The 26,245-nt window shown below is 50.7% G+C and overlaps 2 protein-coding genes and 1 long non-coding RNA gene across 5 annotated transcripts in view; 2 read left to right on the top strand and 1 right to left on the bottom strand.

Annotated features, from left to right (window-relative positions):
• SYNGAP1 (synaptic Ras GTPase activating protein 1) overlaps positions 1 to 17,084 on the top strand; it is a 30,046-nt gene extending 12,962 nt beyond the window's left edge. Inside the window, exons 6-19 of one of the 3 annotated variants that reach the window (XM_054569221.1) lie at positions 1,531 to 1,684; positions 1,896 to 1,994; positions 3,384 to 4,010; positions 4,149 to 4,293; positions 4,509 to 4,653; positions 6,149 to 6,385; positions 6,512 to 6,713; positions 6,919 to 7,097; positions 7,750 to 7,791; positions 8,157 to 9,231; positions 9,607 to 9,780; positions 11,405 to 11,616; positions 12,625 to 12,715; positions 16,333 to 17,084. In XM_054569221.1, coding sequence (XP_054425196.1) covers positions 1,531 to 1,684; positions 1,896 to 1,994; positions 3,384 to 4,010; positions 4,149 to 4,293; positions 4,509 to 4,653; positions 6,149 to 6,385; positions 6,512 to 6,713; positions 6,919 to 7,097; positions 7,750 to 7,791; positions 8,157 to 9,231; positions 9,607 to 9,780; positions 11,405 to 11,616; positions 12,625 to 12,715; positions 16,333 to 16,479 — 3,529 coding nt within the window. In that variant the 3' untranslated portion in view covers positions 16,480 to 17,084. Of the gene's footprint in view, positions 1 to 1,530; positions 1,685 to 1,895; positions 1,995 to 3,383; positions 4,011 to 4,148; positions 4,294 to 4,508; positions 4,654 to 6,148; positions 6,386 to 6,511; positions 6,714 to 6,918; positions 7,098 to 7,749; positions 7,792 to 8,156; positions 9,232 to 9,606; positions 9,781 to 11,404; positions 11,617 to 12,611; positions 12,716 to 16,332 lie in introns of all 3 variants that reach the window. The other 2 variants (XM_054569224.1, XM_054569225.1) reach the window with 2 other exon arrangements.
• Positions 11,530 to 19,011, bottom strand: LOC129067385 (uncharacterized). Its single transcript, XR_008528759.1, has 3 exons — positions 18,900 to 19,011; positions 13,046 to 13,120; positions 11,530 to 11,628 (listed from the first exon to the last, which is right to left on the bottom strand). It is a non-coding gene; the product is annotated as an uncharacterized LOC129067385 (long non-coding RNA).
• Positions 19,012 to 19,169: 158 nt separating this feature from the next.
• ZBTB9 (zinc finger and BTB domain containing 9) lies at positions 19,170 to 22,136 on the top strand. The gene is made up of 2 exons (XM_054568701.1): positions 19,170 to 19,356; positions 19,519 to 22,136. The coding sequence occupies exon 2, from the start codon at positions 19,593 to 19,595 to the stop codon at positions 21,012 to 21,014; it is 1,422 nt and encodes a 473-aa protein (XP_054424676.1). The 5' UTR covers positions 19,170 to 19,356; positions 19,519 to 19,592; the 3' UTR covers positions 21,015 to 22,136.
• Positions 22,137 to 26,245: the final 4,109 nt, after the last annotated feature.

The following is a 26,245-nucleotide window of genomic DNA, read 5'->3' on the forward strand; positions in this document are numbered from 1 at the left end:
TCAGCCAAGAGATGAATGAGCTGTAAGGAGGGACAAAGAAGGAGTGGTGTTCAGGGGAAGGAAGGGGGTTGTTAGAAGAGGAGCAGGGTCATGTAGGAGGGAGGGTATGAGGGGAGGGCAGCAGGTTGGAGTGGGGCTGGGGCTGACAGATACTAATGGGTGAGGGAAGGGACAGCTGAGAGCATGACAGTGATGGGGAGGCTGGCAGAGGTGGACAGGCTGGGGGGAGGAGGCTGCGGGGACTGAAGCGTGAGAAGGAAGTCCTCAGGGAAGTCCAGAGTGTAGTGTCACTGAGGCTGGTATTGAGGGACATCTGATGTCTGCTTCTATTCCCCACTTCTTGGGGTCCTTCTTTGGGCTTCCTCCTCACCTAATTACTCCCCAGGGTGAACCCTGTCCTCCTTTCCCCCATGTCTGGCCACCCCCAGCATTGGGCAGGTAGGGAGCTGGGGATAGGTGAGTCACACCTTCCCCTGCCCCCTCCTGTGTCACCAGAGCTGGATTTGGGGCTGGTGGGGGGATGAGGGCATGGTATTCCTGGCCATGGGGGCGGGGGGCCGGGGAACGTGGCGCTGACGGCAGTGGAGCTGGGATGACGGGGCTGCTATAAATAGCTTCATGGAGGCTCCCACACCCAAGCTCCCCCTCCCGTTTTCCTACTGCTCTCTGCTCTTCATCCCCTAGCCATCTTCATAGTGCTTACTGTCCTGCTCCTTGGTGTTCTGTGCCCCCATCCCACAGTTCCTCAGCCCTTTTATCTTCTGCTTTGCCATATACTTCCTCCTGTTATCCCCTGTCTCTATTCCCACACTCATCTCTTCAGTTACCCCCTCACCTTTTCCCATTTTCTATATTTCTGCACATATCTTTGCCTCCCTTTTTTCTACTTGCCCTAGCTCTTCTTCCTCGGTCTCCATTTTCAGTCTCTTCATTCTCATTTTTCTGCCCATAGCTTGCTCCTGTCTCTTGTAATTTTCCCCTCTTAGTTTCCTTGGCCCACGATAACAAATAACCACAAACCTTGATTTTGTTAAAGCTTGTCCTCTTACCTCATTCATTCATCTTTGAATTACTGAATGTCTGTAAACACTATCTGTGTGCCAGGCCCCGGCAGACATCTTTGCACTTCTGGTTCTTTACCAGTACTTTGTCTTCCTTATGTTGAGGCTCTGAATTTTGGAGGTCACCGGGGAGTCCCACCTAGAAGTGTTCCAGCCCCACCTGATCTCCTTTCTTTTCTCTGCTATGGTCCATTTCTGGGTTGAGATGTTCCTAGGTATCCCCAGTCCTCACAATCCCTTAGGTGTGAATTGGGGGCCAGGGGGTTTCTTTAAGCGTCTGGTTTCCCTCACATCCCTCACGTCCTTCCACAGGAATAGGCTGGTTTCTTTCTGCCTGTGTCTGTGTGGGAAGAGGGTTCAGGGGTTCTTTCCCCAAGTCTCTGTCCTAGAGCCAAATTGATGATGCAGGCTGTGGTGTATAAGAAGAGTGGGGGCCCTGATCCTCTCTCCTGAATCTCCCACATGTTAGGGCCCGGCTGATGCAGAGCTTTAAGGAGTCGCACTCTCATGAGTCCTTGCTGAGTCCTAGCAGTGCAGCCGAGGCCTTGGAGCTCAACTTGGATGAAGATTCCATTATCAAACCAGTGCACAGCTCCATCCTGGGTCAGGAGTTCTGTTTTGAGGTACTGGGTCTAGTGTGCTGGGGAGGACTGTAGGGCGGGGTGATGGAGGGTGAGGACAGAGAGGCCTTGAGAAAATGGCACACAGGTGGGGATGGTGAAGAGACTAAAACCTCAGGGGCTGGGGAAAAGGCCAGGGAGGAAGAAATGGGAGTGGAATCCTTAGGAATCACCTCTTCTCTTCGGCCCATCTCAACTCCACACCCCTCTCTAGGTAACAACTTCATCAGGAACAAAATGTTTTGCCTGCCGTTCTGCGGCTGAAAGGGACAAATGGATTGAGAATCTACAGAGGGCAGTAAAACCAAACAAGGTATCAGGAATATAAGGGGCAAGGCAAAGGTCAGGCCACGGGGAATCAAGGGGCCTGGGGGGAAGGTGAGACTTGGGAAAAGAGGGAACTGAGGTGGAGGGGACTTGGATGAGCAAGAGGTGACCCCCATTTTTCTCTGAGTCCCTCATTTCCCTTTTTTTCTACCTCATGATCTATTTCCCTGCTATAGAAATCATAGATTTACAGAGTTGATGGTGCTCCTGAAGTCCTCTGGTCTGTCTTCCCCTACAAGGAGAAATGCCCCACCAGTACCCTGACAGGTGGTCGCCCAGCCCCTGCTTACAGCACTTCTCTAGGACACATACAGCTGTCAGTTATCCAAGTCTCTAGATCTTGGCTTCCCCTCTGTAAAACTGGTGGGAGTGGAGCTGAACTCCATGATCTCTAAGGTCCCTTTGGCTCACAAATGATGTAAGTCTTTTTCCCAAGACTTATATTTCCTAGGAGAAATGCTCCCAGTTCCATCAGCTGTTCTCTGTATCCCATTTTCCAGTGACATACAGTCCTGGTGGCTCTCTTCTGGGGGAACCTTGTTTCTCAGTGTCCTTAAAGAACTAGACCCAAGATGCTGGATGTGAACTAACTCCTGCTCCTTTCATTACATCTGCCTCATGATGGTCTGATGGTCAATTGTATCCCCCTACGCCCTTTTCATACTAATTGTATAATCTCCTGTATTTATGCAGTTCTTTTATTTTTATTTTTAAAATTAACTTTTGATTGTCTTCCCAGTCCTCCCATTTAAATTCTATCTTAGTATTTTTGGTTTATTATTACTAGCTTTTAAAATCTTTCCCCATACTGATTCCATTGTCTAATGAGCCACCTATATCAGTTTCTTAGGTCTGCTGTAACAAATTACCACAAACTGGGCTGCTTGAAACAACAGAACTTTATTATCTCATAGTTCAGGAGACTAAAAATCCAAAATCAAGATGTTGGCAATGCCTTGCTTCCTCTGAAGCTCTAGAAAGAATCGTCCTTCGTCTCTTCAGAGCTTCTGGTGGCTGCTGGTGGTCTTTGCTTTCTTTGACTTGAGCAGTTTCTGTCCAGTTTCTGCCGCCACCTGAATTCACATGGCCATCTTCCCTCTGTGGGTCTCTTGTCTCCAAATCTTCTTTAGACACCAGTAATGGAGTCTAGGACCCACGCTAATCTTGTATGACTATTTCTCAATATGATTATATCTGCAAGGATCCTATTTCCAAATAAGGTCACATTCACAGGTTCCAAGTGAACATGAATTTCTCAGCTTTATGATTTCTCTCTCATGGACTCTGCCTTACTTTCTCACTGTATCTTCTCTTTTGATGTCTCTGTCTCTCTGTCCCTTCCCCTTTATCCGCCATGCCCACCCCACCACGCCAGGACAACAGCCGCCGGGTGGACAATGTGTTGAAGCTGTGGATCATAGAGGCCCGGGAGTTGCCTCCCAAGAAGCGGTACTACTGTGAGCTCTGCCTGGATGACATGCTGTATGCACGCACCACCTCCAAGCCCCGCTCAGCCTCAGGGGACACTGTCTTCTGGGGCGAGCACTTCGAGTTTAACAACCTGCCAGCTGTCCGTGCCCTGCGGCTACATCTGTACCGTGACTCAGACAAAAAGCGCAAGAAGGACAAGGCAGGCTATGTCGGCCTGGTGACTGTGCCCGTGGCCACCCTGGCCGGGCGCCACTTCACGGAGCAGTGGTACCCCGTAACCCTGCCAACAGGCAGCGGGGGCTCTGGGGGAATGGGGGGCTCAGGAGGGGGAGGGGGCTCGGGGGGCGGTTCAGGGGGCAAGGGCAAAGGAGGTTGCCCAGCTGTGCGGCTGAAAGCACGTTACCAGACAATGAGCATCCTGCCCATGGAGCTATATAAGGAGTTTGCAGAGTATGTCACCAACCATTATCGGATGCTGTGTGCAGTTCTAGAGCCCGCCTTGAATGTCAAAGGCAAGGAGGAGGTAGCCAGTGCATTGGTTCACATCCTGCAGAGTACAGGCAAGGCCAAGGTGAGTGTTGTGCCCTCAGGAGGAGGTGACCTGGTAGTGGGCACTTGCTTGGGGGAGTGTGCTGTGAGGATAGGGCACTTCTGTCTTCTTGAGGTTGGGTTGTACAGAGGCTGACCCTTGGATTTTCCCGGGCCTCAGGACTTCCTTTCAGACATGGCCATGTCAGAGGTGGACCGGTTCATGGAACGGGAGCACCTCATATTCCGCGAGAACACGCTCGCCACTAAAGCCATAGAAGAATACATGAGACTGATTGGTCAGAAATACCTCAAGGATGCCATTGGTATGCCCCACCCTCATGTGTCATCTTCCTAAACCTGCCAAATGTCTACCCTAGCCCTAAATGTGGCTACTTCAGACCCCAGGTCCACCGTTCCTCAGGCTTTATGCTTCCAACCACCTGGTTCTTACACAACAGCCCCTGTTGTGTAACCCAACCTAATAGCCCCTGTACCTGCCCTTGGAGGGTGTGACCACCCCTGTTGTACTCTCCCCCAGGGGAATTTATCCGTGCTCTGTATGAGTCTGAGGAGAACTGCGAGGTGGACCCCATCAAATGCACGGCATCCAGTCTGGCAGAACACCAGGCCAATCTGCGAATGTGCTGTGAGTTGGCCCTGTGCAAGGTGGTCAACTCCCATTGGTGAGACTGGGAACGCTGGGCTGGGGGGCCAGGGTCAGGGGAGCTGTGTGTTCATCTGTTCATCCATCTGTCCATCCTCAAAGAGGACTGAGGACCAGTTATGGGCAAAGCATTGTGCTGAGTGCTATAAAACCAGGCAGAGAGGGATGAGCCTGGCCTCTGCCTTCAGAGGGCCTCCACCAGGATGAGTAGGAATAAGTTAGATGCATAAGTCACAAAACTTGTAGGATGCGTTAAGTGCCAAGTGAGGGTTTCCCTGCCCCCGTGTAACATAAGGTCAGAGAAGGCAGAGCTTTGAGATAAAGCAGGGAAGGCTTCTTGGAGGAGGTGCCCCCCGCCCCGGGTCGGGCTGGGCTTTGAAAACTGGGTCAGGTTCTGATATTTGAATATGGTGGGGGAAAGAGGACTTTCCAGGAGAAGGCTATAGAAGAAGGCACATGCATGAATGTGAGAAGGTCCAGGAACTTTCAGAGGACAGCAGTTAGGACAGGTTTAATGGAGCACATGGCTCATAATGGAGAGTGGTGGGACAGATGTCTGGACAGGGGGATTAGAATTAGAATCTGGAAGGCCTCAGCTCCCAGGTTAAGGAGTTTGAGTTCATTGGTAGGTCATGGGATGCTGTTAATGGTGCAGTGCCAAGTATCATGACTGAAAAGATTAACCATTAGGCAGAGTGGGGGTGGGGTGGTGACTGGAGCAGGGAGAATGAAGTCCAGAATAGTTGGGGGCTACTGTTAACCAGTTAGGCATGGAAATCAGATCCTGAACAGGGTGGTGGTAGGCAAAGTAGAGAAGAGCTGTAGGAAGGATCCTCTGAGGAAAGAATCAGCAGCAGCTGCCAACTGATTGGAAAGGAGGGATGTGTCTGTGGGGAGTCAGGATTACTCAATCCATGAGACCTGTTTGGGAGACCTGTGGCCTCACTGACAGAACCAGGGAAGTCAGGAGAAGGAGCTAATTGGAGGTATGGGAGCAATGGTGAACTCTGTTTTACCAGAGTCAGAGTTTAAGGTGTCAGTGGGATGTTAAAGTGGACCATAGAACAGAAGATGAAGGGAGTGAGCTGTGAGCCATTCCAGGGACTGGGGATCATGTCTCTCTTCCCTGGAAATCAGAAGAGTTGGGGGGTCCGAGCTCCCTGTACCTCAAGTGACCCTCCATCTCTGTCTCTTCCTGGTGTCTGTTTTTCTTCTTTTCTTGTCTCTCTCACACGACCTCTGTCTCTGCCACGTGTCTCTTTCTTCTCACCTTCTCTATGCCTGCATTTCTCTCCCTTAATCTGCCTGTTACCTCTGCCATAGCCCTCTGCCTCCAGCAGCCTCCCGTCTTCCTCCTGCGGTCCCTCCCTGCCTGTCTCTCTCACCTGTTTTCATGCCCTCACCTCCTGCCACCCCCCTCAGCATGTCCCCTGGAAGCTGAGGGCCTCTGGGGCTCAGTCCCGGTCTCTCTCTTTCTTTCTCTCTCTCTCTGTCTCCCCACTCTTTCCCCCCAGCGTGTTCCCGAGGGAGCTGAAGGAGGTGTTTGCTTCTTGGCGATTGCGCTGCGCAGAGCGGGGTCGGGAGGACATTGCTGACAGGCTCATCAGTGCTTCGCTCTTCCTGCGCTTCCTCTGCCCAGCCATCATGTCGCCCAGTCTCTTTGGGCTCATGCAGGAGTACCCAGATGAGCAGACCTCACGAACCCTTACCCTCATCGCCAAGGTCATCCAGAACTTGGCCAACTTTTCCAAGTACGGGAAGATTCAGGCTAGGGGTGGGCAGCAAGGGTCTCCTGAGTCCCCAGAGACCCTGAGACAGGTGTGGGTGTAAGGCCTTGTGTGTGTGTGTGACCTCTACCTTCTGGATTCCTTGGCTAGGTTTACCTCAAAGGAGGACTTTCTGGGATTCATGAATGAGTTTCTGGAGCTGGAGTGGGGTTCCATGCAGCAGTTCCTGTATGAGATCTCCAACCTAGACACTCTGACCAATAGCAGTAGCTTTGAGGGTTACATCGACTTGGGCCGAGAGCTCTCAACACTGCATGCTCTGCTCTGGGAGGTGCTGCCCCAGCTCAGCAAGGTCAGCGAATGCCCCCTCATCTCATCCCCAACTGTCTCCAGAGGCTCTTGTGGCCTGAGAGACCCCCACCTGCACAGAATTTTCTCCCATCCTTGCTCCCAGATGTGTCACCACCACTTCCCCAGCTCACGTACCCTCCATGTGCACCCTGAGGCCCTCATGGAGCTGGGCACTTAGTGCCCAGGTAACAACTTCACCCTTACAGGATGCTCTCTTGAAGCTGGGCCCACTGCCCCGGCTCCTCAATGACATCAGTACAGCTCTGAGGAACCCCAATATCCAAAGGCAGCCAAGCCGTCAAAGCGACCGACCCCGGCCTCAGCCTGTGGTGCTTCGGGGCCCATCGGCCGAGATGCAGGGCTACATGATGCGGGACCTCAACAGGTGAGCACCTTGGGACCCTCACAGCTGTGCCCTAGGGCCTCTACTTTTCTGTTTCCAGTAGACTTCACTGGGCTCCATGTGCGCCTCTGTAGGGCTTGAAAGAAAGGAAAAAGAAGCAGGTGTCAGAAAATAGTAAGGAGACAGGTACACTCAGTGGTTAGGCTGTGAGAGCCCCTTCAAGTGAGATGGAACAAGAAACGTGGGGCCCCCGAAAAGTGCAAGGGCTCCTCGAGCTCCAGCTTGTTGTAAGCCTAGGGGGTCCCACTGCCAGCTCTGACTTGCTTTGTCCCCATGCTTGCCCATGCCTGTCCCTGAGCTAAGGTTCAGCCTACACATGTTGGATCAGCCATATAGTGTCCAAACTGCCTCAGCCCCACCAGAATCCCACAGACCTTGCCACCACCCAGGGCTAGAGAAGTAACACCTGGACCTTAGCAGGGCCTCTCAAGCCACTGCAGCTGTTCTGATGGGCAGTGCTCGCCTCAGCTGCTGCTCATCATTTTGATGACTGCCCTGCTTGTTCCTCTGCCTGTGTCTCTTCCTCCATGATGCCACATCCATTCCACTATTCCTGCCTCTCCTTCCGTTCATCCATACCTTCTGCCCACCTCTCTTTCTGTCTGTGCTTGCCCCTCTTTCCATCTCTCTCCAGCTCTATCGACCTTCAGTCCTTCATGGCGCGAGGCCTCAACAGGTGAGGGGCTCTCCCCTCCCCCGCCCTCCTCTCCTGTCTGCTCCCCTTCTCCCACTCCAGTGGCCTTCACGTCCCTCCTCTCCTCCGCCGTGCACCCTCACCTCCTCCATATCTGCCCAGACTTGACCCTCATACCTCCTCTTGCTGCCCCCATCTCACTCCCTTCCCAAAGGGGCCTTGTCCTTTCCTTTTCCCATGTATCCCCTCCCATCCTTCCTGCCCTGTCCAGAGCTGCCACCACCAGCTCTCAGCCCTTCCCTGCGGGTCCCACTTTTCACCTCAAGGTCTGTGCCAGACCACAGCATGCTCGATTGCCAGGAGCTTTGGCCTTACCTCCGGCTCGTGTGCCCCTTCCCTTTCAACAGCTCTATGGACATGGCTCGCCTCCCCTCCCCAACCAAGGAAAAGCCACCCCCACCACCCCCTGGTGGGGGAAAAGACCTGTTCTATGTAAGCCGTCCACCCCTGGCCCGTTCCTCGCCAGCATACTGCACGAGCAGCTCGGATATCACAGAGCCAGAGCAGAAGATGCTGAGTGTCAACAAGAGTGTCTCCATGCTGGATCTGCAGGGTGACGGGCCTAGTGGCCGCCTCAACAGCAGCAGCGTATCCAACCTGGCAGCCGTCGGGGACCTGCTGCACTCAAGCCAGGCCTCCCTGACAGCCGCCTTGGGGCTGCGGCCTGCGCCCGCTGGACGCCTCTCCCAGGGGAGTGGCTCGTCTATCACAGCGGCTGGCATGCGCCTTAGCCAGATGGGTGTCACCACGGATGGTGTCCCTGCCCAGCAACTTCGTATCCCCCTCTCCTTCCAGAACCCTCTCTTCCACATGGCTGCTGATGGGCCAGGTCCCCCAGGGGGCCATGGAGGGGGTGGTGGCCATGGCCCACCCTCCTCCCATCACCACCATCACCACCATCACCACCACCGAGGTGGAGAGCCCCCAGGGGACACCTTTGCCCCATTCCATGGCTATAGCAAGAGCGAGGACCTCTCCTCAGGGGTCCCCAAGCCCCCTGCCGCTTCCATCCTTCACAGTCACAGCTACAGTGATGAGTTTGGACCTTCTGGTACTGACTTCACTCGTCGGCAGCTCTCACTCCAGGACAACCTGCAGCACATGCTGTCCCCTCCCCAGATCACCATTGGTCCTCAGAGGCCTGGCCCCTCAGGGCCTGGAGGTGGGAGCGGTGGAGGGGTCAGTGGTGGGGGTGGCGGGGGCCAGCCGCCTCCATTGCAGAGGGGCAAGTCTCAGCAGTTGACGGTCAGTGCTGCCCAGAAACCCCGGCCATCCAGCGGGAATCTATTGCAGTCGCCGGAGCCAAGTTACGGCCCTTCTCGTCCACGGCAACAGAGCCTCAGCAAGGAGGGCAGCATTGGGGGCAGCGGGGGCAGCGGTGGCGGAGGGGGTGGGGGGCTCAAGCCCTCCATTACCAAGCAGGTAGGTGAAGGTGGAAGAAAGGCAGGAAGGGAAGAAGGAAATGGATTGGGGAGGTGAAGGTAGATTAGTTTGTGGTCCAAATTTACAGTTTCCTCACCACCTTCCACTCGTTAAACAAATGTGTGTAGAGTGCCTGCTATGTGCCATGTGCTATTGTAAGCACTATGGATTTGGCAGTGAACAAAAATCTCTGCTGTCATGGAGTTCACGTTCCAAGGGGAGATAGGCTAAATAACTTGCACAGCGTTTACAAGGTGCTCAGAGCTAGAGCAGGGAACTGGGATCGGGACTCCTCTCTTGTTAGTGCTTACTCTAAATGCACCCTGCCTTCTCCCACCTTTCCTCTCTATTTGTCCCTACCTCACCGTGTCTCAGCATTCTCAGACACCATCCACATTGAACCCCACAATGCCAGCCTCTGAGCGGACAGTGGCCTGGGTCTCCAATATGCCTCACCTGTCGGCTGACATCGAAAGTGCCCATATTGAGAGGGAAGAGTACAAGCTCAAGGAGTATTCTAAGTCGATGGATGAGAGCCGGCTGGACAGGGTACGCCAGCCCCAAGCCCATCCTTTTACCCACAGGGGAGGGCTCTTGTCATTGCCAAGGGAACCATCCAGGATTGGGTAGTTATGGTGGGAAGAAAAGACAGACTTGTTACCCTCTCGGGAAGACTTAGTCTGTTGGGGGAGACCAGGTGCAATCAGTCTGTCGAAAACTCAGTTCCAGCTTTTTATTTTATGGGTTGTAACACATCATAGTCTGTGTGGGGGGAAATGTTCTGTATTAGGCTTACCTCCATGTTCTTCCCCAGGGAGAGCATAAGCCCTGGCTCTTATGACTGCTCAGGAAAAGGGAAGTTACCATACTAACAGTGTGAGCTGATAAATTGGGCGGGAGCAGAGGAGTTGCAATTATACTATAAGCAAAGTCTGGTTGACCCAGTCTCTGCTCAGTGGGCATGGGTGACAGCGGGTTGGTGTTGCAAAGTGGTGTGTATTGGCCCATGTGTGGAAAGACTGTTCAGACTCTCAGCTGGTGGTGGCCTGGAGCAAAAGACACAGTAGGAGCTCTGGGCCACACACAAATAACTTAGTGGAAAGTTCCGTAGTGAAACCATTGCTCCAAGAACCCTGAAGGCGAGTGTGGCTGCAGAATTAGGTTAATGTTGAGAATGTATGGGCTCCAATTTGGGGAGCAGAGAGGTTGCTTGGGAGGATTGGGGTTTGAGTATAGGAAAATGTTGGGACTGAGTTAGATGGGCTTGGTTCAGCAAGCCCCATGAAAGAATTAAGCCCTACTGGTAGCAAGTTAACATCTTGGCCTCTAGGATAGGGTTGGTTATGTGTGTACACGCTTCAGAGAATGAGAAAAGAGTCTTTTTCTTTTTTTGTGGTTCACATGAGGAATCTTTGTTGAGGAAGGCTCTAGACTAATACTGTCTAGTAGAACTTTCTGCAGTGGTTGAAATGTTCTGTGATCTTCTCTGTCCAGTATGGTAGCCATTGTCCACATGTGGCTGGTAGTAACTGGGGAACTGAATTTTTAGTTTAATTTTTAAATAGCCACATGTGGCTAGTAGCTGCTGTATTGAATAGCACAGCTCCAGATGTTAGAGCCAATAGGGCGCATAAAATGACTCTTCTGCGTCCTTCCAGTCTCAGGATTCAAGGGTCATTATCAACAGAGGCATTCATAGATTCCCAGCCTGGGTTTACCTGATGTCCAGACTCTCTGTCCAGGGTAGAGTCTTTTCTCTCCCCAGCCAGTGTCTTGCCAGTGTCTCTCCTTCCCCCATGTGCTCTGTGGCCTGGGTTGGGACCAACGAGTCACCTTAGCTTTAATTTCTGGGTACAGTCATTCAAGTTGTGTCCACGAGTCTGTCTAGGTTGCTGTGTGGGTCCTCATTTGTCCAGGTACACATGTGAGGACATGTATATACCTCTCAGGGTGTGGGAGTCTATGACCATGCTCCATTTTGAGAGATCCTCAGCTCCATGGAAGGGCCTTCAAAAAAGTGGGTGTGTATGTATATTCAACAGGCAGGGAAAGGGCTGAAGGGGGTGGTTGGGATGCTGCTCATCCAGCAGCAGCTGATGGAGGGATGGAGGCTGGGTGTTGGAGTCAGGGCAGGGCATCCCTCACAGTGCGGGGTTGTATGCCCGATGGGCAGGTGAAGGAGTATGAGGAGGAGATCCACTCACTGAAGGAGCGGCTGCACATGTCCAACCGGAAGCTGGAAGAGTATGAGCGGAGGCTGCTGTCCCAGGAAGAACAGACTAGCAAAATCCTGATGCAGTACCAGGCCCGACTGGAGCAGAGCGAGAAGAGGCTAAGGCAGCAGCAGGTGGAGAAGGATTCACAGATCAAGAGCATCATTGGCAGGTGAGGGGCGGCCTGGGGAGGGGTAGCAAGGGAAAGCCTGAGGATGGAAAGAGCCCTCAGATCCAAGCTCCAGACACTTACACTTCCCTACACTTACCATCACCAGAAGGGAGGAAACCTCTTGCTTAGTGTAATTGTCCCTTTACTATACTCTCGCTTCTCTCCTGATAGAGTAATTTCTGAAGCCCTTGGAAAATGTGCTTGTTACTATCCAACCATCAGTCACTATGTGTCTGGACCCAGCCTAGGTGGGGACTCCCCACTGGTTACTTTCAACACAGCCCGTGATAGTCACCTCAAACCTGGGTAGGGATCCCTGGCCAGGGTAGCCTCTGACCGTCCCATCCGAGGCCACCCCTTCCTCTCCAGCCTTGGCAGGGTGTTCCATAGAAAAGGAACACCCCTTCTTTTATAAAGCCTGTGCATGTTCTCAGCTGCTTTGCAGAGCTTCTCAGTTATCTTGAGAACTGGGTGGGACCCTGGGCCATATTCCAACCAGAGCCAGCTCCATTTTGATTCATTCTAAATGTGTTGAGTAAGATTAATTAGAAGAACAAGGCTTCTTCATTTGAAACTTTTTTTGAAAACCACTGCTCTTAATTGCTGTCCCTTATGAGAAATCACCTTGAGAATCTCTTATCAAAGGCAGAGAAATGCTAGAATAATAATGATTGTAGAGATCCCTCAGAGGGGCATCACCGCGGCTGCACAGCAGATGGCCTGGGCTCACTGCACTGGCATGGGGGGCGTGGAAGCCCCCCTCTCTGATATTCAGCCAGAGGGCCTGTCCTGAATACGAGGGTGGAGGGACAGGGGTATCTGGATGGTAGAGGTCTGTGAGGCTCAGAAAGCTGTCCCTCCTGAGAGGAGGGTGAGTAACAGGGACAATGGAGGGATTCTGAGGGCAGGGGAGGAGGATGCCTGAGAGGTGTATGGGTTCCCTGGGGTCTGGAGTTCTATGGGCAGGTTAGTGCCCGCCACTAACCCCACTGAAGCCCGTCCCTTCAGGCTGATGCTGGTGGAGGAGGAGCTGCGCCGGGACCACCCCACCATGGCTGAGCCGCTACCTGAACCCAAGAAGAGGCTGCTCGACGCTCAGGTGGAAATTACAATGTCATTTATCTTCTCTGTGTCCCATCCCCATCCATCCCACAGTCCTTCGTGCACTCACTGCACCCACATCCCAGCCCCATTGCTGTCTGTCTCTCTCATTGTCCTCCGTTTGTCCACTGGCTGCTCCCAGCAGCCTCGCCTTTCAGTGACCCCATCTTCATCCCATCGTCTGTGCCTTTGTCACTCTTGGCAGTGTCAGCCCTACCCTCCCCGTTCCTTCCCACCCTGTCTTTCCTACTTCTGTCTGTGTCTCAGGACCTACCAGAACCTGTCTCTGCCCCAGACTACACCCAGTTCCTAGAATCCTCTTCTGTACCTGTTCCTGTTCAGTCACAGAATTCAGCTTCCTCTGAGTCCTTCTGGGGCCAGGAGGGCTAAAAGCTGCATTTCACTAGCATAGAGCACAAGGCAACATGAGTTGTAGTTTCTCTAGGCTCTCGATGGTCCTCTTGGCTCCCCAATTTCCCTGACTCCTAGGCAGCCCCCACATAGAGTCTCCCTGACCCTTCAGATCTTGATTCCTCCCACCCTGTAAGCTTTCCCTTCCCTCACTGTTTGCCTCCTTTAACCCATCTCCCCCTCTGGTCCTCACGCCTGACTAGTTGTACTCTTCTCTGCTGCCCTCCCTCTCTTTTCACCAGCCAGCTTTTAAGACCTCCCTCCTGTCCCCTTGCCCGCTGCTCTCCCCAAATTCTGCTCACTTTCCCACCCATGCTCCTCCTCCTGCTCTGAGGCCAGGCTTCTCCTCCGCCTCCAAGGCTCCTGACCCCATGACCCCACTCTCTCCCCCTGCAGCTCCTCATCAGGTAATTCTGGTTCCGCTTTGACCACGGGTGGAGGACACAGGGGGAGGTGACTCCGGACCACTGCAGGTTGGTCATGAAGCCCACTCCCCTCCAACTTTCCACAGCCTCTTCCCCCTCGCTGCTGCCCTCCACACCTGAACCTCCACAGACTTTGCCCTCCTGATACTTCCTGCACAGACCCATCTCTGAAGGCAGTGCTTAGAGAGTACTTCCTGCTGCCTCCCAGCCAGTTCAGTGATACCTCACCAATGCCAGTGATATCTGGACAGGCCCGGCGCATTCTCAGATCACACGCCCTTTCCTACAAAACCGACCCCCAGCCTCCTCCTCACTGTTAGTCCTCTTCCTCCAATGTATGTCTGTCACCCCCCATTTCACCAGAGCGTCCTTGGGGTTGGGATGTTGGGGGTGGGGTTGATTAAGGGTTGGCTGTGATGATGGATTGGGGGACCTGGGCTAGAGGGGCTGTTTTGACTACAGCAGGTAGGTTGGGGTTTCCTCTTCCTTCCCTAACCTTTGTTCTTTATCCCTGCTTCCTTCTACCTCTAACCTGCTTCTCTCTCTTCTCCTTACATCTGTGAGGTAGGAGGCATCTGGGTCTCCTCGTAGGTAGGAATTAGGATGAGCTAGTTAACTCAGGGAGGCTTTGGGGGCCTGGAAAGAATGCTCTTCAGATGGCAGAACAGTAGGCAGGGTGAGTGGAACAAGGAGCAGCAAGAAAGGAGTTATGACTGATGTTAGAATGTGGACTGGCCCATGTGGTGTCATGGCTGGAACTGGGGTGAGATGACTTCCTAGATAAGATCATGGGCTCTGTAGGCATGTTGATTCCCAGGCAGAGATGCCAGGAACAGCATGTTAAATAACCTGTCTTTCTGTGAGAGCTCACATCCCAGGATTGCTAATGCCACTCACTCCCTGTCTCCCACCACCCAATGGCCTTGCCAGACACAATCCTACCTAAAAAGCTAATAAATGGGAACCTGTCGGCCACTGACATCATTTCTGAGATGGTTTATTTTCTGTGGGATTGATCTGCAGCGGGCAGTGGCTCCTCACACTGTAATTTAACTCTCTGCCTGCCCAACCTTTCTGTCAAAGTAGTCGGTGATCTGTAAACAGATGCTGAAAAGCACCAGGGGACCTCACCATTTAAGAGACTCCTGCAGTGAATTCTTTTGTAAAATGAATAATGGCACCCTAATTTATCTACTTTCTAAATTTGGGTCCATGGGGGTGTAGGGGCTTGCCTGTGCTTTCGCCTGCACAAGCAGAGGGAAGGGAATATAAGGCTTACTTCCTCCCCTGCTCTCCATCCATACTCAGGATCCCCTACCATCTTTCATTTCCTCTCTTGCTGACTTGTGGAAAGTGTGTGAGATGCTTAGCAAGCTAAGAAGGCAGCTTTGCTTATGGCTGGAGTTTTAGTGACCTTCTGGGAGGCGAGCTCTTTGATTTGGAAGAAAGGGCTGATTTGGGAGCTTATACTTGGAATGATTTTGTGTCCTCTAGAGGTAAGGTCAGACATAACTAGGTTGCCAGGCCTAAATGCCCTGTCACCCAGGAAATAATTTGGGAAATTTTGCCAAACCACGTTTAAGTATTGGTGCCTGTACAACTCAGGCATTATTTTAAAAATTAGTTTTTTGCCTGTATTTTAAGGCAAGTGAGCAACCAGAAGTATAGTACAGATGGCTTTCTTTTCTCTCAGCAGAGGAACAGAAGCCAGAGCTGAGGGCAGGAACTAGGAGTTGGTCCAGGAGTGGTAGGAAGGGATAAAATAGGACCAGGGATGGGAGTAGGGTCTGGTAGGCCCCACTTTTTAAGTAGGAGCCCAGGGAGGTATTGAAAGGAATGTGGGGGTGGAAAGGAATGAAGCATTCTGCTTCCTGTGGGTGCAGAGATTGGGGCATGCTGTGTCTTGCAGAAGCTCCTAGTCGTTTCGGTTAGCATGAGAGAGAGAGGCAGCCCTCCCACATCACTTCCCTGAATCCCCTTCCTTTCCCCCCCAGTACAGTTAAACCTCTCTAATTTGGAATGTTATATTTGAGAAGATGGCCACTCTGAATAAGTGACAAAACTGAATGACAGTGTCTATTTAATGAAATGCATGTCTTCAAAATATATACAGTAAGTAAACTTCAATGAATAAGGCTTTTCCACTCGAGGCCCTTAGGGAGCATGCGTTAATGAATAGATAGTATTGAAAAGTCTGTTTCTGGTATAGGTTAAATGTTCCTCCTACAGACACATTTCCACTATTAAGTTGCTTAGCACACTCTTTTTTCATAGGTAAAGGAAAACTCAACCCCAGTTTTTATTCAAATTACGAAAAAGTTCCAAATCCATGGGTGTTTGGATTAATGAGGTTTTGCTGTACTGCGTTCCCTGTTTCCACAACACAAAGTTCCTACCTGGGATTGGGGGTGGGCAGGGAGAAGCCTCCAAGAGGAGGAGGGTGGGCTGGGCAGAGGAAGACTCAAGGGTTAGGTTGGAGAATGGGGGGAAGTAGAAATTTGCTTCTTTAGAACTGGTATCCTGGTATGACTTCCTGGGTTGAAGGCCCCTGTTAGGAATCTAGGGTAAGGTTCTCTTCTCCCTGATCCCAGAAGATGTAACTTCTACTGAAGGTGAGAAACAAAATAGGAGCGGGGTGGGGTTGTCCTGGAGGAAGGGGATGGGACATGGCTTATAGAGTGGGCTGGCTATGGGGCAGGCCACGTTGTTAGGGAACTGGCACCCAGGCCCCCGCGAAGCGTCTCAATAAGTCCGCGCTCTCCTCTTTGGTGTCTTGCAGGAGAGGCAGCTTCCCCCCTTGGGTCCAACAAACCCGCGTGTGACGCTGGCCCCACCTTGGAACGGTCTGGCCCCCCCAGCCCCGCCCCCCCCACCCCGGCTGCAGATCACCGAGAACGGCGAGTTCCGAAACACCGCAGACCACTAGCCCACTCAGCACCACAGACCTCCCTGCCCATGCACCCCACCCTGGAACAGCACCAACCACCAGGACTGGACGTCGCTGAAGGACAGACAGCAGGATTGCCTCCCTGAATGCCTCCTTAGGGGGCACCAGACCCCCACCCCCACTGCACCATTTCCAGGAGGGAAAGCAGGAAACCTTAACTGCCCTTCTTTCCCTCCTGTTGGGGTGCTGCCCCCTGTGACTCCCAGGCACCCTTGCCCCAGGACACCGCCTACCCCACACTGACCCCTTCACTCTGGGGTGCTATCCCCATCCTCTGCCTCATCGTTCCCCTGAGCACTGGGGGACAGACCCTCACACCCACCCTGGGGGTGTGGCACCTCCAAACTTTCAACTTCAGGGTGATTTTTTAGCAGTAACTAGAGCTGACAATCTAACTTCCCTCCACCACCCCATTTTGGCCTCCCCTGTCCCCCTTGTTATGGGGAGGGGACCCCAGGTGAGGGGGCCCTATTACCCCTTGATTTCTCAGGAGCGTCTGGGGGGGCTCAGCACGCACAAACTCCTCCTACTACTATTAAATTTATTCCCTCCCCACCCAGAACCCAGATGGGTTGGTGGGGCCACCGGGGCAGGGTGGGGGCGGCAAGAGGGGAATGGGAGGTGTCTCCCTTTCCTCCTGCACCTGATCTGCTCTTGGCTGGTCCCAGAGCGGGGTGAGGGGGCTGATGCCCCCCCCCTCCCCCAGTGTGTTGGGTGGGGTGGAATTGAGGTTACAGTGAGAGGTTAGGGTTTAGGAGGGTGTGTATGTTGGGGAGGACAGACTAGCTGATCTGCCCTACCATGACACGGTCCCTGCCTGCCCCTCCCCTCTCTCTTGGCCTCTACTCCCAGGGGGAGGGGGGAACTTACTCTAGGAAAAGCCATGTCTCTCTCCCCCAGGGTGGGGGACCTGTGTGGAAGAGGGGTGCTGGGGGCCCCTTTCCATAGCTCTGTCCCCTGGGGGATGTAGGACAGGGCTGGGCTACCCTCTCATCCCCTGCCCCGCGCCCCCCCCCCCCCCCCCAGCCCAATCTCCCTCCACCTCTCTCCCGCCAGCTCCACAATTTTTCGGTGTTTCTCTGTACATAGCTCTCTGGCGGGATAGGGGAGGTAGGATGGATGGGGTTTGGGATGAGTAGGTCCTGGGAGGGGAGAATCCCCCTCCTTGACACCTGCTCTTCCTTGACTGCTGCTCCCTACCCAGCCTTGCCCCATCATCCCTTCTTGCGTTTCAGACTTCACAGGCTCCACCCTTTGTTTTGTAAGGACACTATCCCTTCAGTCCCCTCCTAATCACATACACCCAGCTGGGGCCAAATTTATACTTATATAAAAGTTGTAAATATGTGAAATTTTATCCCTGTGCCCTTTCCTTGCTTTCCCAACCTCAGACCCTACCTGGGACCCCCTTTCCTCTTATTTGGCTGTTGTAATTATCTGGGGTTTGTACTGTACATATTTGGGATGTGTGTGGGGGGGCTGGGGGCAACCCCTGTGTACAGAGCTTCCTGGCCCCCTCCCCCCATGCTACCCTCCCCACCCACCACCCTAAGGGTAGGGAGATGCTCTTCCTACCTGGTTTTTTGTTTTGTTTTGTTTTCTCTGGTTCTCCTTCCCTTCCTAACTCCACTCCCATACTCCTTTACCCCCACTACTGCCCCTTTTTCTCCACTCCCAGCCCCATTTCCTTTTTTTCTGGAGTGTGTGGTGAAACAGAAAAATCATGTTTAATAAACGGAGATTGTTCTTTTATCGTTTTGCTGACCTAAGCTGGGACCTCAGGAAGAACCAGCAGCTGGGTGATAATACCTGATTTTTGAAAGGAGGCTCACTAGCAAGGAAAGCATTGTTTAGGCAAGGTTGCCCTCCTAAGGGGCATGAAAGGGATCAGACGAATTGCCTCATTAGTACTTGAGGTAATCTAGGCTGACTGATTAAGGGTTACATTCTGAGGAGAAAGTGAAACTGCAACTAGGTTAAGTGTTACGTCGTAGTTTGCAGACATGGGCTTGGCACAAGTGATTCCATTTTGGCCTTGCTGTGTTTCGACAGGGTTTTGCACGGGCCAAACACCCGGTCTAGCTCTCTCCTCACCAATGTCTCACTTAACTCCAAGTAAACAGGTCAAGGAAGGGCGCATTATCTGATAAAAGGTTCCAAATACCTAGCTACATACATTCCTTAAAGGAAATAATTACTTAGAATAAGGTTTAATTGCTGGTGGGAAGAACATGATTCCTTAGCAAGTTGGGTTCCAATTCCAGACCCGCCACTTGCGGGCCACAGGGAACAGGATGGCAACACTGGCCTCGCAGGGAGGGGGTAGGCTATAGGGTAATATGGACAATGACTGGTCCACACTGAAGGTGCTCACTTAATCTCGCGCTCTTCGCACCTACCGGGACGCGGACGCCATATTTAATATAGAGCGGCTCACTCGTCGTCCTCCGGCTGCGTAGTACTTTGCGGGGACCACTCCAACGCGGCAAGACCAGCTCTGCTTCTCAGGGCACTGTCTCCCACAGCACCGCCTTCTCACCCGCGCAACCTAGCAACACGAAGTTTGTAGGCTTCCAATTGGCTGTTCCTAACCCCGCCCGCCTCATCCGGCGTCGGCGTCCGGGGAGAGGCGGTGGCTTCCGTTCCGCGGCGGCGCGATACTTACGTAGGCGCTGAGGGCTGCCAGTCCGGCGCTCTTGGTTTTCCCGCGGCCCCGGCTTCCCGGGAGCTGGGCCCCGTGGGCAACGTAGGGGAAACGGAGCGGCGGCAGGCGGAGTTCCGCGCCGACGGGGTCAGTCAGGCTCGTGGCTGAAGGACCTCATCTTTCTTCCACAGGCCCTGGAAGTTAAATCCCCGGTTGGTTTTGGTTGTTTCTGTTTTGTTGGTGGGGGAGTGCGCGGAGCTAATCCGACTGAAAAGTTTCCACGTGTTGGGGGGTTGGGGAGGCATGTGGTGTTTGAGGCGACACGGTCCCGTCATTCAGAGCTTCTATGACCCTCCCATTTCTTTCCTTCACAGCCTTCATCCGGCTTGGGGTCTACCACAGCTCATCTCCTGTACCCAATCCTCAGAGATCTCCTTCCGAGGGGGCCATGGATAACTCGGCATCTTTGCCTCCTGTCCCTCCGTCCCCAAACTGCAACCCAGCCCCACGGACCATCCAGATTGAGTTCTCTCAGCATAGCTCATTGCTTCTGGAAGCCCTGAACCGTCACAGACTAGAGGGAAAGTTCTGTGATGTGTCCCTTTTGGTGCAGGGCCGGGAACTTAGGGCTCACAAAGCAGTGTTGGCTGCAGCCTCTCCTTACTTCCATGACAAGCTTCTCCTAGGGGATGCGCCACGTCTTACCCTGCCCAGCGTCATTGAAGCTGATGCCTTTGAGGGGCTGCTCCAACTCATTTATTCAGGGCGCCTCCGCCTGCCACTGGATGCTCTCCCTGCCCACCTCCTCGTGGCTAGTGGCCTCCAAATGTGGCAAGTAGTAGATCAGTGCTCAGAGATTCTTAGAGAATTAGAAACCTCAGGTGGTGGAATTTCAACCCGTGGAGCGACACCTTATCACACACTTTTTTCCACCACATCTTCAGCAGGAGGATGGTGCATTCGCTCTTCCCCTTTCCAGACTCCTGTGCAATCTTCTGCTTCTACCCAGAACCCCGTTGGAGGAGAGGGGAGTGAACTGGGAGATGTGTTACGGATTCAAGTTGAGGAGGAGGAGGAAGATGATGATGATGAAGACCAGGGGTCAGCAGCACTCTCTCAGACTCCTCAACCTGTGAGAATATCAGGGGTTCCCCATTCTCATGGATCCCACCCACTGCCCATATCTGCTACTCCCCGTAGGCTTCCGGAGGATGAGAGTGCACCACTTGAACCTTCTACCCCTTCTTCTGCACCACCCCCCAAAATCTTCTACATTAAGCAGGAACCCTTTGAGCCTAAGGAGGAGATATCAGGAGGTGGAACTCAGGCTGGAGGAGTAAAGGAGGAGAACACCATGTTTCCTGAAGGGGACACTGAAGGGACTGAAGAGCTAGGGTTCTTGACACTCTCAGGAGCAGGGACAACATCTGGAGGAGGAGGAGGAGGAGGAGGAGGAGGAGGTGGAGGTCCATCTTGGAAACCAGTGGATCTTCACGGGAATGAAATCCTGTCTGGGGGTGGGGGACCTGGAGGAACAGGGCAGGCTGTTCATGGGCCTGTGAAGTTAGGGGGGACACCCCCTGCAGATGGAAAATGCTTTGGTTGCTTATGTGGGAAGCGGTTTGCAGTGAAACCAAAGCGTGACCGGCACATTATGCTGACCTTCAGCCTTCGGCCCTTTGGCTGTGGCATCTGCAACAAGCGCTTCAAACTGAAGCACCATCTGACAGAGCATATGAAGACCCATGCAGGAGCCCTGCATGCCTGTCCCCATTGTGGTCGTCGGTTCCGAGTCCATGCCTGTTTCCTTCGCCACCGGGACCTGTGCAAGGGCCAGGGCTGGGCCACAGCTCACTGGACATACAAATGACTACTGAGGCCATTAACATTAACTAGGACAAGAGAGCCAATGCTGCTGATGGATACTTACCCTCTCTACCATAGCACCCCAATCATGGATCTTGTAATCATGCCAAGAGGATAGATATATTATGGACCTCTTGTTCCTAGCAGATTTGGAATCTCAGATTTCTCATTCCCAGGTTTTTATTAATCACCTTACAGGTCATATTTAATTGGTCATTTACCCATAATAGACCTTTTCATACAGGAAACCAGATTTTAGATTAGAAGTTTATTTGGAGAAGAGGTAGAGCAAAAAGGCATAATAAAGGTTTCATTCAGTCTCCATGAGGAGTCAAAGGAGCTGGTCTCCATCTAGAGATATGTTTGATTTAGAGTTCTAGTAATTCAGAGACTAAACTCTAAGCTTTTCTTTCCCTCATCATTGCTGAAATGTGAGCAGAGTTCTTTTTTATGTACTTCCCTTGTTATGTCTTTCTGGAAGCCCATCAGATTATAACTTGCTTTCTTAACCAGTAGATATCTAACCAACACCTTTATTTTTATGTTGTAGTTGAGCACTTTAACAAGTTGAACATTCCATATGTCATTCTTAGAACCCTCTTTAATAGAAGGTATTTTCTCAACAGCCTGTGCCACTTGTCTACTTTTGGCCACTACTTATCACTCATACATTGATTACAATGACTGGAATGTGATCAGTGAATTCAGAGAATGGCCACTGACCTAAAATGCTCTCAAGGTAGCACCACTGCTCTGAACAAGTGGCTTTGCTCAGAGGGATTCAGGGCTGAGAAAGCACATACTGAAGGCTGGAGAGTAACGGCATAGTGGGACCACATCCCCTTCCCATTCCCCCATCTGTACATGACAGCCCCTTGGTTGACAGGTAGAAGGGCAGCTTTTGAAGTGGGGAGATTGTTGCAGGTTACTTAATTTCTTTAAATAAAATTTGCCCTGAAATAGAGAGCTGGCAATGGACTGAACTGACTGTGGGAGAGAGAATGTGAAAAAGTTGCCAAGACTTGGATGTGTTTTACAGATCGGTTATGTTGATGGGGAAAGAATAGGGTAGTTGCACACTGGTGCAGAGAAAACAGTTCTGGACTTCAGTGTGTTAGATTTTAGGCCCAGGCTTGCCACTGAGTAACCTCTGGTAAGTTACCTTATCTTTCAGAGTCTGAACTCTTACTTTTTCTTTGGTGGGGTGGTGTGTATCTCCTTACTGGTTCTCTGCCTTTTCTTAAAGGGTTTGGTTTATATGATCTTTACCTATAATATTGTTCATGTATTTTGTATAATGGTTGGTTCTACAAACATTTAGTGCAAAGCACTGTGCCAGGCCCTGATTTATATTCTGCCCTCAAGGAGTTCCCAGCTACTACTGAAGCTAGACAAGTAATGACAATGTAGTATGATAAGTCCATGATAGTGGGCAGTACTAGCTACTGTAGTGGCACAAAGGAAGCTGAGCCAAGACCTATTATAGGTCAGCAAAGGTTTCACAAAGAAGTCTGTGTGCTAGAGTAAGGCAGTGGGTTTGGGTGATGGAACTGATGTGGAAATGGTGAATTTGAGTTGAAGTCACAACTTCACTTACCTAAAGAATATTCCTCAAAAGTTACTAGGTATGGCACCCCAAGGAGGCTAAAAATTGTGACTTTATGGCTGAGAAGGTGAATTGCATCTGGTACTTGTCAGCCTCTCTAAAAGAGCCATGCCATGGTACCATTAAGGACTGTGAACACACTGGGAAAGGGGCCAGGGAGTATGTTCCAGTCTGCAATCTACTGCTGTCCCACCCTCCTGCCATTCTTTTGGCACACTTCATAGGCAGCTATGTCCATTGGCCAGGATCCTTTGGTTTCAAGCAATGGAAGCTTGCTCTAACTTAACCTTATCGAAAGAGGACTCTATGAAAGGATGTGGAGTGGGTCCTGAAATGGAAGGAAGACATGAAGGATCAGCCTTTGCAAGGACAAGACCCGGGTCACATCTGAGAGTCCAGGGAACAGGACGTCCTGGGAATCTCTTCAGGTGATATGTTTTGGGATAATGACCCAGTCATTCTTATTTCTTGTGTCACTCAAAATTTCCCAGATGAGAACTCTTGCCAGAGCACCTTTATCATATGTTTGATCAAAGTAACAGAGTGGACATGGAATCCTCAGGGAGCAGTTGGAAGTCCTGGGATAGAAGAGTGGGAAATGGTTGCTGGCCACACCATAGGACAGAGACCCACCACAGACAATCACTACATGTTAGGATCCCAACTTGGGATCCTTAAAGCCTCAGATATACCTGGCACTTAATAGGTATTCAAGATATATTGAAACTGCCCACCTCTGCCCTCTGAACTTAAGGCAAAATTGTGTCTGTCCTTTCCTTAATCCCCATAACACTTTATGTTATTACTCTGTAAAGCCAATTAAAACACCATGTTAGAATTTTATTTTAAAAGTTATTAGGTATTGTACAGAAAACCGTTTTCATGATGAGTGAATTTATTTTAAACAAATGCGTACCTTTCTGCCTCTGTCCTTTCCTCCATTAGTGGAAGAGATGTTCCTCCTACTGTCCAAGGCTCACCCCTTCCCAGAACCTTTGCTCATGTAATTATCCCCTGTGTCCTGTGTCTTCACTCTGTGTAGTTTCTCATTTGCAGTTAATCATGCTCATAGGTTTGTGAGAATACATGTAAAATGCCCAGAACAGTGCTTTGCACTCTGTAAACTCAATAAATGTTAACTATTATGAAGGAATATTAGTTACCCACACCTTTGCTGGAGTTGCTTCTCTCAGGGATCACTTACATAAAGGGGAAATATTTTCAACTAAAAGGGAAAGGAGGCATACAGCACTCAGTAAGGATTAGATGTTCTCATTGCTATTACCCTTTTGATAAATGCTAGAGTTCTTCAAGGCTCTTTTCAACGTCTAACTTTATACGCTCCTGGGTGGTTTGTATCCACTTTTCTGAGTTAAACCGTTTAAAAACTGATGACCCTTAATTTTATATCTCCAATTTCCCAGGCGCCCCCAGACCCTCTTAGATTCCTTCTTTCCTTCCATCAACAATAAATGCTTGCTGTGTACCAGGCACTGATAAGAAGAGCAGAAGGTATCACCAGGGCTTGGACCTTGGATTATGGCTTAAGAGACAAATATTGAACTATCTATGTAGATACTTCTAGACATTTCAAACCTAACATGTCTAAAGTACTCTACTCCATCTCCAGCCAGCTATTTCTCTGCTTTTTCCAGGTGTAGTAAGAGTTCCATCATCTTCCCAAATACCCAAGACTGAAACCTAGGATTGTCCCTAAGACCTGTCTCACCTCCCATACATGTCGTCCCAGTGCTATTTCCCAAATATTTCAAATTGATGCATTCTTTCATTCTCACTACTGCTACTGTTAACCTAACTGGTTGTCTTCTGTCTTGCTTCCCTCTATTTTTCACTCTACACACTATGGCTAGAGTGATCTTTCTAAAGCAAAAAAGTACTGTTTCACCAGTTCTTCAACATAAACATTTCATTTGCTTCCTCTTGCTCTTTCATGAAGTCCAAATGATCTGATCTTGTTGCTCACTACTGTCTCCCCTAGGCCTCTCCCCTTTTCCTGCTTCTCTTGCTCATCTCTCTACTTAGAATAGTTACCTACCTAGAAATAGCGCTTGATAGAATAATTCCTACTTTCATTAGATACCAGTTTAAATAGCACTTCCTCTATAACTCTCCCTCATCATTAGAAGTTCTGTTTTGTGCTCTACCAGCTCTTATTTTCCCATATCATGAGACTTTCTTGGAATTTCCTTTATTCAGTAAGTATTTGCCAGCTATCCACTATTACCCATTACATGTAGGTGCTATTTTGGGCATGGCAGATGTTGCTTGCCCTCATAAGATTACATTCCAGTGCTGTAAAGGAAATAAACCAGGTAATAATGTGGAGAGTAACAGAAAAAGAAGGCATACTATGCACATTGATCTAGTATCCAAAGGAAAAGAAAGACCCAGAGATGAAAGCAGAGCAAGGAAGATGGTTCCTGTAAAGTGTTCAGCAGGTGCAAAAGTCAAGAAAGAGAAAGGGTATGTTTGACAAGGAGATCAGTGCACCTGGAGAGGAATGAGATTTTGTCTTTGTCTGCTTGGGATGCTATAACAGAATACCATAGACTGTGTAGCTTATAAACAGCAGAAATTTATAACTCACAGTTCTGGAAGCTGGGGAGTCCAAGATCAAGCATCTGCAGATTTTGTGTTGCGAGGACCTGCTCCCTGGTTCATAGACCTTCATCTCACTATATCCTCACATGGCAGGAAGAGAAAGGGGGAGCTCTTCGGATTATCTTTTATAAAAAATTTTATTTACTTTGTTTTTAGAGAGAGGAAGGGAGGAAGAAAGGGAGATGGTTGTCTCTCAAGCACTCCCTACTGGGAACCTGGCCCACAGCCCAGGCATGTGCCCTGACTAGGAAGTGAACCAGCAACCCTTTGGTTCCCAGGTAGGGCACTCAATCCACTGAGCCACACCAGACATGTCTGGGTTATCTTTTATGAGGGCACTAATCCCTTTCATGAGGGCTCCATCTTCATGACCTAATCATTTCCCAAAGGCCCTCCCTCCTAATATCACATTGGGGGTTAGGAATTCAATATATGAATTGGGGATGGGAAGGGGTACAAACATTAAGTCCATTGCAGACATAATTGAATAAGTGGGCTGGGGCTGGGTTGTTTAAATCCCTTCAGATTGTGATGAGGAATTTGGATTTTATTCTTAATGCAAAGGGAAGGCAATAAAGAGATTAATGTAGGGGAGTAACATCTTAAAGAAATTACTCTGGCTACAGAGTGAATATTGCATCATTAGGGAGCAAGAGTGGAAGCAAGGAGGTCAATTAAACTATTTCAGTAATGCTGGTTAAAGCAGCAGATATGTAAAGAAGTAGATGGATTGAAGCTATTATATTTGGAGGTGGGAATGACACAGGACATTCTAACAGATTAATGTAGAGATTGTGGGAAAATAAAAAAATCAAAGAAAACTTCTAGCGTTTTGGCTTGAGCAATTGAACTAAAGGCCATTTCTTGAGTGAAATACAAGAATAGAAGAATTCGGGAGTGAATGAAAGTTTTTTGTTTGAATGACTACAGGTATCCAATGGGCAGCCTGATATAATTGTCCAGTGTTCTTCTAGATCAGGGTTGGCAAATCTACAAGGGACAAGATG

Source organism: Pteronotus mesoamericanus, unplaced genomic scaffold, assembly GCF_021234165.1.
Source record: "Pteronotus mesoamericanus isolate MK-2021 breed Mesoamerican mustached bat unplaced genomic scaffold, CSHL_Meso_final contig_20, whole genome shotgun sequence".
Classification (NCBI taxonomy): domain Eukaryota; kingdom Metazoa; phylum Chordata; class Mammalia; order Chiroptera; family Mormoopidae; genus Pteronotus; species Pteronotus mesoamericanus.

Excerpts from the sequence above, each read along its gene's own strand:
- ZBTB9 (XM_054568701.1), top strand. The coding sequence starts at position 19,593 with ATGGATAACTCGGCATCTTTGCCTCCTGTCCCTCCGTCCCCAAACTGC.